Raw genomic sequence first — 13342 nt, 5'->3', positions numbered from 1 at the left:
AAACCCTAAGGACACAGTGAGAAAGCAAGGCCAGTCTGTTAAACAGATGATTGGAAACAAATGGTCAGACCAAAAATTCATAAAATGAGTTGCTAGGGTTACTGAGGAGGTAGCCATTAGGCCATTTCCCCAAAACCTAGTCTCTTGGTAGTAGAACTTAGTTTTGTTTTTGTATGGATTTAGGGAATCTGGCCTTCCTAGGGCAAGACCGCTGGGTGGTGATGGTCACCTGGGGAGGAGACAGTTCTGGAGGCCTGAAACAAGCCACCTTCACAGCACACCAGGCTTTACTTGACCCCAAGCTGCCTCCTGCAGTCAGACCCTTGGGAAGCCCAGAGGTCTTTTTAGTGAGGCCAATTCATGTCAGGGTGTACTAGGCCTGTGTCAGGAGGGTGTGTAGCATCTCTGGACTCTTTCTTGTTTGTTCTTCTTTAGTTCTCCTTAATAATTAAAATTTTCTTTGAGTGCTCTGATCTGAACCATGACAAGTCTTTGGTCCACTCAAGCCAGAGGGTTAAGACAGAAGTGGTGTCTCATAGTATTTAGTTGCACAGAAGGGGAGTGTCAAAAAATGAAGCCCAGAGCTCATTTGTGCTCAGACGCCCCCATTTGGAGAAGGACATAAGATGGTATAGGGTTGAAAGCATGAGCTCTGAAACTGGAATTTCTGGGTTTGATCTTGGCTTGGCCCCTTACAGGCTATATGATCTTAGGCAAGTTACAACACTCTTATCTGTTAAGGAAAAAAAAAAAAAAAAAGGATTAATAGGACCTAGCACACAGGATTGAGATTAATTAACCATAGAGAAAGCACTTAGAATAGCTTTGCTGTTCTTTCTTACTGTAAGTCTTGGGATTTCCAGGTTCAGTGTTCCCATGAAGTAAGTTTTACTCACAAAGAAAAAAAATTAACATGCAGCAGTATATAAGAAGGAAGGAGAAAATGAGAGAAGTCAGATTTAGATTCTGTTACCTCCTCTGCTTTCTCTCTATTATGAATTACCTTCCCGACTATGCTTCGTCTCTGTTTTCTGCCCTCTGTCTATAATCCGGCTCCATTAGTACTCTGTAAGGCAGCTTAGTAGCAGGTTATTTTGAAATTTAGCAGCTTAAAATAGCAGTAAAAAGTTACTGTCTTGCACAGTTCTTGTGGGTCAGGAATCCAGGAGCAACTTTACCATGTGGTCCTGGCTTTAAGATCATTAACAGGGTTGTAGTTGAGGTATGCCCCAAGGAGGGCTTCAGTCACCTAAAGGCTCTGCTGAGAGTGGGGGATCCCCTTCTGCGGTGACTCGTTCTCTTAGTGGCAGATTGGTGCTGGCTGTTAGCAGGAGACCAAAGGTCCTTGCCATATCCTCTCCATAAGTTGGCTTGCGTATCCTCAGAGCATGGCAGCTGGATTTCCCCAAAGGAAGTGATCTGCAAGAGTGACATGCAGAAGCCCTCCTGTTAAGACCTAGTCCTGGAGGTTGGACACCCTCATTTCCATAATAGTTTAGCAGTCACATGTCAGCTCCATGCAACATGAGAAGGGACTGCATAAGGGCACGAAAATCAGGAGGTAAGGTTCAGGGGAACCATTTTGGAGGCTACCACACTGTTTCTCTCTGCTTTCATCTCTTTATCAGCCACCCAAAATTTATTTCTGAGACTACCCCTATTCCCTCAGTACGTTTCTGTCCATTTTCCCTTTCGAGGGCCACAAAAGTCTCTCCCACTATCAATTTTATTGCTTTGTTCTCCTCCCAGTCCTTTTGTTCTCCTGACCGGACACCCCTTGCCCAATTACCCCCTGCCCATTCTTTTCTTTCCCCTTCAAATTCTAGAATCCCACCACCAGTGATGTTTTCTTCTTAATCCTCATCTTCCTCTTGACCTCAGCCTATGATCTCCTGTTTCCTCTGCCTGAGCCCCTCAGAGTCCCTTCCATCTAGCTGATGACTTTCCCTGTGGGAATATTTTCTGTGCTTAAATCACAGCTTTTTCTTTGGGACAGATAGGCAATAAAGAGTACTAAATGTGTCATCAGCTGCCAGATGGATGAAGAAAGCATTTCCCTGGGATTTAATTCATCACCCCTGTCCCAGTTTAGGACTTTCAAGGCTGTAGTAACTTAAGGCTTCCAAGTCAGGGGCACATCTGTGGACACTGAGGGATAAAATGTCTCACGTTTTGATGCTGAAGTGTATGCCCAGAGGCTGTCTACTGTGAGTATTCTTGTTGGTTGAAAGAAGAAAGAAAAAAAAGCACATTTGGAACACTGTCCAACATCTTGAGATTATAAACTGTCTGATATGCTGATATTTTATCTGATGATGTCTCCTGGGTATGCTGGTGGTGAAAGATTTTCCAGATTTGTGAAGTGTGATGAAAAGGCTGGTAGTATCTCATACTGACTGGCAGAGCTAAAATGCAACTCTTTGACCTTTTGAACTTCAAAACTTCTTTTTGGAGCTGTGAAATGTAAATCCACGGTAGCTGCTGACCTTAGACGTTTTTGCTTTTCCCTGGAGCTTTGGTTTTTCTCTGGCATGTAAAGCTAGTTAATAATCCTCAGTACTGAGAGACTGACTACTTTCATACTCTTTTTATTACCCCAGAAATGCCGGGTGGCGACTTGATCTCCGAACGTAATTGATTTTGTTGACAGAAACAAAAACAAAAGAGGGACTAAGCAGTTTGGAAGACTTCAGTGACCTAACAAAATAAATCATCATCATGAATCTCAGATGCTGTTTGAGGACAGTGATGTGCCAATTGTGGTTGCTCAGTAAATATAGGCATTTGGTGGGTCAGTGGCTCAGTGGGGCTGAAGCCCACCTTCATGGGGCTGGAAGGAGAGTTTGCCAAGCAAATCAGTGTATAATACAATCAACTGTAAGAACTTTATTTGAATGTAAGCAGCTCATGCGTTAATCTTAAATGCTCCCTTATTCATGAAAGTGGCCCGTTAGAAATTCTTCTTGGTAGTATACTGGAGATAATTGGATGGAATTAAGACTTAGAAGTTGTCATGAATTAGCCTGCGCCGGTGCCTGACCGTGGTAACTTCTGTAGTTTGGACTGAAGAGGTAGGCACCTCTCCTGGTACCCTGGCATCCTACAGATTGATGATTCCTCACCGTGAAAGCCCGCAGACATCTTGTGCTGGTAGGCCTGGTTGTGCAGAAGCCAGTAAGCCAACACTTCCGTTTGAAAGTCTCCCTTATAAGGATATGCAGAGATTCTGTGCTGGTTTTGGTGGACCATGTAGTCAGTCCCCTTAGGTGGCAGCGATACTCAGGAACTGAAAGGCACAGACCAGGGGGTTCCACAAAGCCCCTCTCATGGACGGTTGAGTTGGCTTGTGCGTGTGCAGGCCGCGGCTTCTGTTTAGCCAGATAATTCAGTATTTACCAGTATTCATCAGTCACACTAATTTAGCCAAATGAAAGCAAGTCTAAGGTTTGGCTACAAATAAGAATACTTTTTTGTATGTTACATAGCTTTAGTCGCTGATTCTTATTAATTGTTCTCCTATGTCATTACTAATAATGAAGTATTTCAGAGTAAAGTTTCACAGACCTAATATAAAAGTAATGAAGATTTCTGTTTTCATTTTGATTTCTTTTTAATTTCTTTTAATCCATATATAATTAACATAGCGTTATATTAGTTTCAGGCATACAGTATAACGATTGAATAATTCTATACTCAGTGCTCATCACAATAAGTGTATCTTAATCCCCTTCACCTATTTTGCAACCCACCCCCCCCAACCCCGGCAACCACCAGTTTGTTCTCTATATTTAAGAGTCTGGTTTTTTATTTCTTAAATTCCACATATGATGAAATCATATAGTAAGTCTTTCTGTGACTTATTTCTCTTAGCATTATACCCTCTAGATCTGTCCACATTGTTGCAGATGGCAAGATTTCATTCTTCTAAATGACTGAATAATATTCCATTATGTGTATATATACACCACATCTTCTTTATCCATTCAGTAGATACTTGGTTACTTCCATATTTTGGCTATAGTAAACAACACTGCCGTAAATGTAGGGTGCATGTATCTTTTCAACTTAGTGTTTTCATTTTCTTTGGGTAAATACCCAGTAGTAGAATTATTGGGGTAATCATGGGGTAATTCTATTTTTAATTTTTTGAGAATCTCCACACTGTTTTCCACAGTGGCTGCACCAGCGTGCATCCCTGCCAATAGTACAACACATCCATACCAACACTCAACACTTGTGTCTTGTGTTTTTGATTTTAGCCATTTTTGAATTTAGCCATTCTGACAGGTATGTGGGACACCTCATTGGGGTTTTGATATGCATTTTCCTGATGATGAGTGACGTTGAACATCTTTTCTTGTGTCTGTTGGCCATCTGTGTATCTTCTTTGGACAATTTCTGCTTTTAAATGCATTTCTGATATAGCTTTTATCATAATTCATACTGGCTTTCCCTTTTAATTAGTGGCATTTATATTTTTAAATTTTTTTAAACCCCCAAAAATGATCACGGAAGTAAATCTATTTATAGGTAACATCTGGTAATGCAGACTTAAAAAGTCTTCAGTACGTTTCAGAGGTCATCATTTTAAGAAAATTTTCTTAGGCTGTGGATTTGTTTATCAATTTGTACATTATTTGACTAAATTACACAGATGTGACTATAGTATAGTAATCTGAAAGCATGTTCTTAAATATACCACAATGAATATTTTGATGAGTGGGTCTCATACTGGATATCATCCTTATGTTAATTTAATAGCCTGGGAAGACTTCTTTTTTTGTCTTCTTAGAGGAGGGGACAGTGTGAGAGTAGCCAAATAGCTCCTGGGCTCTAGAGTCCAACCTGGATTTAGATTCTGACTCCACACATTTGCTGTGGTGTTTGGGCAAGTTATATAACCTCTCTGAGCTCTGATTTCTTTACGGATTAATGGAGATTATGATAATACCTAATTCATAAGGTGTAGAGTATTTATTTTAGGACTTGCCACAAAGTAGGCATTCAGTTAACTGTAATTAGTGTCATCTTTCCTTTTCTTACAAAGAGAAAGTTATTCTTAGCTAGAGATAACTTGCAATGGTTAAATTGTTGGATGGGTGACAAAGAGAGCTTAAGGTAGCTGAAGAATTACAGTTGCTGCCAGGAACTTCCTCCACAGAGGTTCTCAACCTTGGCTGCACATTAGATCACTTGTGAAACTTAGGAAAAAATACTGATACCCAGGCCCTACCCCAGGGATTCTTTACTCTGGGGCGGCAGTCTAGCAATAGAAGCTTTCAGATCATCCCAGGTGATCCCAATGTATAGCCACAACCATACCCTGATGGTTACTCTGTTCTAAAGTTTCAAAGTATAAGACTAGATTCCTAAGCAAGTTTTTGTAGGGCGCCTGGGTGGCTCAGTTGGTAAGCGTCTGCCTTCAGCTCGGGTCATGATCCCGGGCTCCTGGAATCAAGCCCTCATTGGGCTCCCTGCTCAGCTGGGAGCCTGCTTTTCCCTCTGTCTTTGTCTCTTTCTCTCTCTCTCTCTCTCTCTCTCTCTCTGTCTCTCATGAATAAATAAATAAAATCTTTAAAAAGAAAAAAGAAAGAAAGTTCTTGTGACCAGGAGTTTGCTTGCTGGTCAAATTTGGCCCACAGTCTGATTTTCTAAATTAAGTGGGGTTTTTTGTTTTTGCTTTTTTAAGATTTTATTTATTTATTTGACACAGAGAGAGAGATCACAAGCAGGCAGAGAGGCAGGTAGAGAGAGAGAGGGAAGCAGGCTCCCCACTGAGCAGAGAGCCTGATGTGGGGCTCGATGTGGGGCTCGATCTCAGGACCCTGAGATCAGGACCTGAGCTGAAGGCAGAGGCTTAACCCACTGAGCCACCCAGGAGCCCCTGATTTTCTAAATTAGGTTTTATTGGAACATAGTCACACTTAACCATTTGCATGTGCTCTGTGACTGCTTCATTTTATAATAGTGGAGCTAAGTAATTGTGATAGAGACCATACCGCAAAGCCTAAAATATTACTCTCTAGCCTTTTGCAAAACATATTTTTGACCCCTGCAGTAGACCACTTAAAAATTGAATCATAGTGCCCTTTTCCAAGATGGATCAAGAAAGTCAGCTCACTACACAAGAATATCTCTTAGGGGGGAAAAAAAAAGGAATATCTCCTAGATTCTGTTCAAGTGCTTCCTTTTATGAAAAGTCAAAATGAAGGAGTACTCAACATTATACTCAAAAGTCAATAGTAATATGCTTTAATACATTGATATAGTCATTTTCACTGTTCTTGGAGAATTGCCAATTTTTGAATAAAACTTCACATTTTTAGTGTAGTACCTAACATTTCTCTTTAAATTTTAAGTTTTGTAGAAGTCGTAATAATCCACTTATCAAAAAAATTTAATGTAGGCACTCTGACTTGACTTCTTGGCTGAAAATGTGGAAAGCTAGAATGGTACTCATTATCAGCCATGATTGAGTACCTAGCATTTATTCCATCAGCCATGAATGCCTTTTTAAATGATGCTAGCAATTGAGAACACATTATAGCTTTTTCTGCTCTATTTTCAAGTCCTTTAAAAAAGTTTTTAGCAGAAGTGAACAAAACAGATACAGACATGTAAATGCAGAGAACACACCAGTGGTGGCCAGAGGGGAGGGGGATGAGGGGATGGGCAAAAAGTCCTATGCTTATTGGGCTGAGCATTTTATAATGTATATAAATGTTCAGCCACGATGTTGTGCACCTCAAGCTAATGTGATACGGCATGTCAACTGTACTTCAATTAAAAGAAAGAAAATAATTATAAATATATATATCAAGGGCTCAAACTAGTGCTGTCCAATAGAACATTCTGAGGAAATGTTCTGTATCTGCATCGTCCAATATAGTAGTCACCAGGTACACGTAGCAATCAGACACCTGAGATGATGTGGCTAGTGCAGCTAAGGAACTGAATGTTCTTAAAAAAAAAAAAAAAAAAAAGTTCTTAGCAGAAGCAGGTTATTGTGCCTTTCCTTTCCTTGGTTCCTCAAAAATGGAGCCGCTGCTGCGGCAGAGGAGCAGGATGGGGCAACAGTGCCAACCTACAGAACACTCTCAGCCGTATCTCCAGCCCTTGCCATCGCCTTCCCTCCTTGGCCTATCAGGACCTCCTAAGGAAATTTGCCTCCTTCTCCTCCCCACCCCTAAGCATAATCACTTCTTTTTGAACCAGTTAGTAATTACGGAAGATAATCTTGAAAGCGCCCAGATGCTGCCATCCATTTATGCTTTATTGAGGAAGGTCTTACAAACGGGCAGCATCTAGGCACTGCCTTTGTGCTGTCTCAGCATCGTCGTTACGGAAGGAAGCAGGAACGCTCATTCGCATTTTCAGAGATTTTAATAAAAATTGTTAGTTTGATAATAGACACGGGACAGGTTTAATCAGGAATGCCATATTTTAATCTCTGGTGCTAATTCAATCCTGGCTTTAATAAGAGAATAATTCTCTGACCAGGAACAGGGAAATGTAGAAACTGTACCTGGGAAACAGTGAGAATTTTGTAGTCCTTTAGCATTTTCATTGCTCTTTGTCTGCATGTCTCTCAGGGCACTGGGAATGCTTAGCTCTGTATTTCACAGTAGACACCGCATATTTGCCAGGGATCTGTCCAGGGATCTTGGTGAATACCCAGCTTTTCTCATACCCCTGGAGCACCAAGCTTCATTACTGAGAGGTCAAGTGAACTTAATCCCTGGCTGTGTGACTCCAGCATTATGAGCACAGATTTCTGCCTTAGCAAAATGGTTCCCTCTCACAGGCTGTCAGAGTCCTTTGTCACCATCAGAACCTTAGAGACCATTTCTTGGAATGTCAAGGTTTCTCGGAAAGGTTTTAAGTGTGCACGTGTCTCCTCATCAGATTGTAAACTTCTGGGCAGTAGTGATCCTGTCCCTTCACCTTTATATCCTCTAACAGCCCAGCATTGGTTATTGCTGAGGGAGGAAAGCAGAGCCATTCCTGTGTCAATTCATGTTCCTGTCTGTGCTGTCATGAAATGATTCCCCTTCATGTTTTAATTTTCTAAGCATTATTTTCAAATAAAGGTATAGTATTTGGGTAGGTAATTAGATAGGTCACTCCTGTTAACTCTATATAGGTCTTTGGTTTTGGTTTTGTTTTTTTGGTAAATGTTTGCGGTTCCATACTTAGAAAAAAAATTCAATTTGAGAGTTTTGAAAAATGCTCTTCTTGCCATCATTATTTGCTAAGGAAGCTGCACTTCCTGATGATTTAGTGATAGGTTTGTCAGGTGCACGTGGAATTAGCCTGATTTCAGTTGGCCTCCACCACGTGCCACGTTCTCCTCTGCAGCTCAGGCTTTGGCCTGAGTCCTGCCCTCTTTTACTTGCCAGGGAATCAATTCCTATACCTCCTCTGTCTCCTGGTCTCTTTCCTTGCTGCCTGTGAATCCCAACACACACTGAGTTTGTAGTTGCTGGGATGTACAGGGTCTTGGGATAGGTTGGAGTAAGGATTTAATCCAAACATTGGGAAAATTACAGTGGCTCATGGAACTCAATTAGCAGATACTCCGAGGAGTCACCCATCCATGTGAAAATACATATGGAGGTAAAAATGCCTTCATTTCAGCCCTTCCAAGACTTCCCTCTTAGGGAGCCCTTGAGTTAGATAGAACATATCAGCCTGCAGTGAACTAAAATTTACTCAAACCAGCTCAAGAAAGAGCCTTGTGAGAAGAATGTTCCCTGCTTCCAGGAGAGCTAAGCAAGCAGGCCCAGGGGAAGGCAGGGACAAACCCGGGTATTAGGATGTCAGCAGTGGACCTGCATACTGGACATTTCCCTAGGCTCTGAATGTTGAGAAGAGAGAAGGTCCCTGCCCGGCACCCTGACTCAACCAGTTGCGGCTAGAGGGTGTGGGGCTGGCCCGTTTTGGGCTGTGAAATTTGACATGCGGGTTAGCTGGTCACTCTCCACTATTGTTTCCAGATATTACAATCCACCTCCCCCATCACTGTAATCTAGGGGTGAGCAGTAATCAAAAGGGAGATTTCCATTTGTTTTTTTGAAGTAGAACTTTTTCCAGAATGACATTCTTCCTGTCTTTATTCCATTAAGAATTTGGCAGCTATGAATTTAATTTGGATCTCTTATTCCCATGACTGGCAGTTTTCAGTCTAGGAAGGGTTAGATTAGAAGAGGAACAGATTTGAAATGAATTATTTAGCAGAAGATCTCTTTACATTATACATTCAACAATTTGAGAACATTTCTCAGTCATTGGATTCAAGGCTTTATGCTAGATGTTTTAAGGAAAGGTATACTAATAACTAATACTGCGTTAGTGTTACATGTCAGTGAGTTTACATATGAAATGAGTTTACTTGTAGGCTAATTTTTATTTTCTTACAAATCTTCAAAATAGGTCTTGCTATTATCCCTATATTCAGAGCAGAAAATTAAGACTTGGGACGTTTAAGCCCCGTCGGTTAAGCATCTGATTCTTGATTTCAGCTCAGGTCACGATTTCAGCGTCCTGAGATTGAGCTCTCACTAAAATAAATAAAATCTTTAAAAAATATTGAGTCAGTGTATAAAAATCATGAAAAAAATATCGGTGGGAAACAAATTGGACAGGCAGGTAGTGAGACAAAGGATGGGATTATTCTGTTGGTCACAAAGACCCACTGACGTTTTGGATCCTAGGGTCCTATCAGAACTATCCTTGGAGAAGTTTCCTGGCAATCCTGTGTGGAATGGCTGAGACTCGGTAACCAAGAAGGCCTTTGAGGCGCCAGGAGGACGCTGAAGGAGGACCAGAACTAGGGTGGTAGCTGTGGAAACAGAACTGACTGGAGAACCTTGTGGTTTTCTGTCAGGCTTCCCTTGAAGTCACCTCTTGGGGCCTGGGTTTTAAACAAGCTAGCTTTTAAACATTTTAGCATAGACTACAGCTGATTTTGGAGATGCCTTTAATTTCAGCAGCAAAGAAATAGAACAACCACCAAAAAAATGTTAAATTTTGAAACATTGCCCGCCAGTTACCTTGTGAAAAACAAAATGACTGAACTCTGAGGAGTCAGTGTGGTATGGTAGTATTGTCCTCTCTTAAGGGTGGCCTGAAAGGGACCCTACTACATACACACCCACATTGCTACACAGTGTTTCTCCAAGTTAGAGTGAAGGAGACAAAACTTGTGGGAAGCGTGTTTGCCACTCAGAACTGCTTTTCCTTAGCCTCGCCTTCCCAAGAGGACACGTTGCAGCTGGTCTTACTGTCCACACAAGGTGGTTACATGGCATCTGAGAAAACAGACCATTTTTATCCTGTGTGAAGCAATGTGTATGAGTATTGGGCTTTCCTGGGTTTTGAACCAGACTCAGGATCTCTGAGGTTCTTACTTCATCCAGAGGAAGAGAGTAGACCCAGTGTCTCCAACTTGTGAGCACTCTGGGACGGGCAGCTTCCTGGTTTGGCCCTGTTGTTTATGCCTTTAATCAGCAAGTATGAATTCAGTGTGGTGTGTACCACACGCTATGCAGCCCACGGGAGATGCAGGGATGAGTAAGGCACAATCATAATGGGACGGAGGTACCAGCATAGTTTGGGCATAGAGGCAGGTAAGTTCACCAATACAAAAATGCTGAAGAGGCTTCTCACTAATTTGTTAAGTCCTTTGACCTTGGAAGCTCCTGAAATCAGGAATAATTTAAAAAGGGGGAAAAAAGACAATTCAAGTTCAAAGAGAAAAATTTGAGTTCAAAAGCCTAAGAGCCCTTAGGGATAAAGAAAAAATTCCCAAAGAAGACAAATAATAAACCTGATATGAATAATAGTCATAATATGAGTTTTTCAGTTCTTCTAAGAATTAGAGATTATTTTTGGATTAGACTGGAAACTTCAGCCCTATTGAGTTAGAACCTGTCTTTCAGTTTTATCTTTCATTTCCCTCTGGTTCCTAGGAATAAAAGTCTTTAAAATGGTTAGGAGGAACTCGTACTGTCTTAGGGTCAGTAAAGAAGAGGGTCGAGCCAGGGCTGCACCGTGGATCTGGAATCCATAAAAGGGTGTGGAAGGTGATTCAGTCCTAGTCATGGGGCTTCTGAGAAGGGCTCCAACTTTGCAGGGACTCCCTGAGGTCCACCACAGGGTGACTGCGGGATCTGGGGACATGGTGCCAATATTTCTTGGAATTACCTAGAGTTCTAAACCTTATATGCCACTAATAAGTACCTTGTTCTGCTCTGGTGCCATAATACTTTCCTTTACTTTATTCCTTTGAGGTCAAAAGTAAAACAGTATCAAACAGAGCAACATACTGTCAATTTCCTGATATCCAATCGGATTTGACAATACTTTAATAAGGAAGATACGTGTTAATCATACAGGGAAGAGAGGAGAAAGAGATGCCCCCTCTCTTTTTGTAACATTATACTTCTGCACAATATGAGCATTTTCTAATCTTTAAGGATTAGCTAGCTGAAGGTTTGTAAATCTGATAAATAACGGTCACTCTCCTCTTTCAGCAGATTTCTGCACACGGCAGATCTTCTTCCAATGTAAATGGTGGACCTGAACTTGGTCGTTGCATGAGTCCTGAAGGTAGTCCTCAATCTGATGATCACATTTATAAAGGAAGCCATCCATGTGAACGTGGGGGCCACCCAAAACTCACTTGTGCTAAATTATGATCTTCCTCAACAGGGATGCAATTGTGTCACCAGTTAGCCTAGTGAGCTTTGGTGAGGTCGCTTCAGGATATATAAAATGTCCTTGTTTTTTATTAAGCTCTCTTTATTTTTCCTTAGTGACAGTCTGCTCGCAAGTCCGACATGTAGACTTTTCCTTTCTCTCAATTAGGTAGCAGAAGTGCCTTTTCTTCACCAGGTATCTGCTGTGTGCTGGGCACTGGGGATACATTGTAAAAAGTAGTCCTTTTAACCACTTGCTCCTCCTGCCTCTCCCCCCCCCCCCCCCGTCCCCTTTTTGAGAGGACTTGGAGCCAGGAGTTAGCCTTAACAGGTATCCCAGCTGCGTAGAATTTTCTTCACTGGAAAATCTTGAGGAAAAATTTTAAGACTGAATCCCCACCATCATTCCCTTCCCCTTCCTTGAGAGTTAACAAAGAAGTTTAAGAAGCTTAAAAAGGTTAAATTTCCTTTTACTTATTTCAGTTGATATTTCAAGAATATGTTGGGTTTATTGATTATGTTGGTTTCAGATTTCACAACAAGATCAAAAGGAAATTGGTGATTCAGGAGTTCAGGTGTTCTCTTCAGAAAATATGCTTAGAAATTTTCTTATGGTTCACCATAGGTTTAGAAATGAATTACATTGCAATTTATTATTTTACAGATATGTAGGAATCAAGATGAAATGCTGATGTGTTTGCTAGACTTTGCATTTATCCTTTTGTGCAGGTGTGAATGGAAACAGGTGCTCTGAATCATCAACTCTTCTTGAGAAATACAAAATTGGGAAGGTTATTGGTGATGGGAATTTTGCTGTAGTCAAAGAGTGCATGGACAGGTGAGTGGGTAGTGAGGATAATCATTTGTTTACCTACATTTCTCCCCTGGAGTTTATTCTTACCTGAACGAATGAATAAAAGTCCTTCCTGGGAGGTCTCTTTTTCCCCCTTCCTGAAAAAGTCTAGTTAGGTGGGACCAGCTGTTTTGTAAGCCCACAGGCCATTTGACCGGGAAAAATATAGGTACCTATGCAGAGAATAAACCTGCTTGGTATGCAGTTGGACTGAGCAATTTATCAGGTCTCATCCATGAGCCAGAGAGGAATAGGAAAGAATAGGATTCATTAAAAAAAAGGGGGGGGGGGGAGAATCTCCTATAGCATTTACCTGCATCAGGTAACTATTAACTATTAATAGTTCTATTAACAAATTCTATTCTATTCTATTAACAAATAAAAAGTTCTATTAATAGTACTATTAACCCCTTTAAACCCCACATAAACACTCTCAATTACTACTTAGTTGTATATACTAGTAGTTCAGATACATGAGCTCTGACTCCGTTCAGATCAGGGTCAGCCAACTTTTGCCTATATTAAAATTATATTTTTGCTTATTCAACTTTATTTTGTTTAAGGTCCTAAATTCTCAAGTGGTAAGAAATCCTTTCTTTTAAATTCCAGGCCTTTTGGAAATAATATACAAACTGGAAAAGACTCCAATTAGAGCCTTTGTGTTTAAAGGTCAATCCCCGAGTTGTTCTAAGTGGCAATTTTTATTACTGGTGGGGAGTTTTCTAGAAAGATTTCCATTTTGCTGCATCTCCAGTGAAGCCTTCGTGCTCCTTGTAGAGGACACTCCCCT

General features: G+C 41.0%; 1 protein-coding gene across 6 annotated transcripts in view; it reads left to right on the top strand.

Annotated features, from left to right (window-relative positions):
• The window catches only part of DCLK2 (doublecortin like kinase 2), a 143525-nt gene that overhangs the window by 99265 nt on the left and 30918 nt on the right, over positions 1-13342 (top strand). For 3 of the 6 annotated variants that reach the window (XR_006816906.1, XM_045996240.1, XM_045996220.1), the window contains 2 exons: positions 11535-11610; positions 12429-12537. Coding sequence is in view for 4 of the 6 variants with exons in the window: in XM_045996240.1 (XP_045852196.1) it covers positions 11535-11610; positions 12429-12537 (185 nt within the window). In the remaining 2 variants the exon portion in view is untranslated. The remainder of the gene's footprint in view (positions 1-11534; positions 11611-12428; positions 12538-13342) is intronic. The other 3 variants (XR_006816908.1, XM_045996249.1, XM_045996232.1) reach the window with 1 other exon arrangement.

Source organism: Meles meles, chromosome 2 (genome assembly GCF_922984935.1).
Source record: "Meles meles chromosome 2, mMelMel3.1 paternal haplotype, whole genome shotgun sequence".
Classification (NCBI taxonomy): domain Eukaryota; kingdom Metazoa; phylum Chordata; class Mammalia; order Carnivora; family Mustelidae; genus Meles; species Meles meles.
This window is presented reverse-complemented; position numbering and strand designations above follow the sequence as displayed.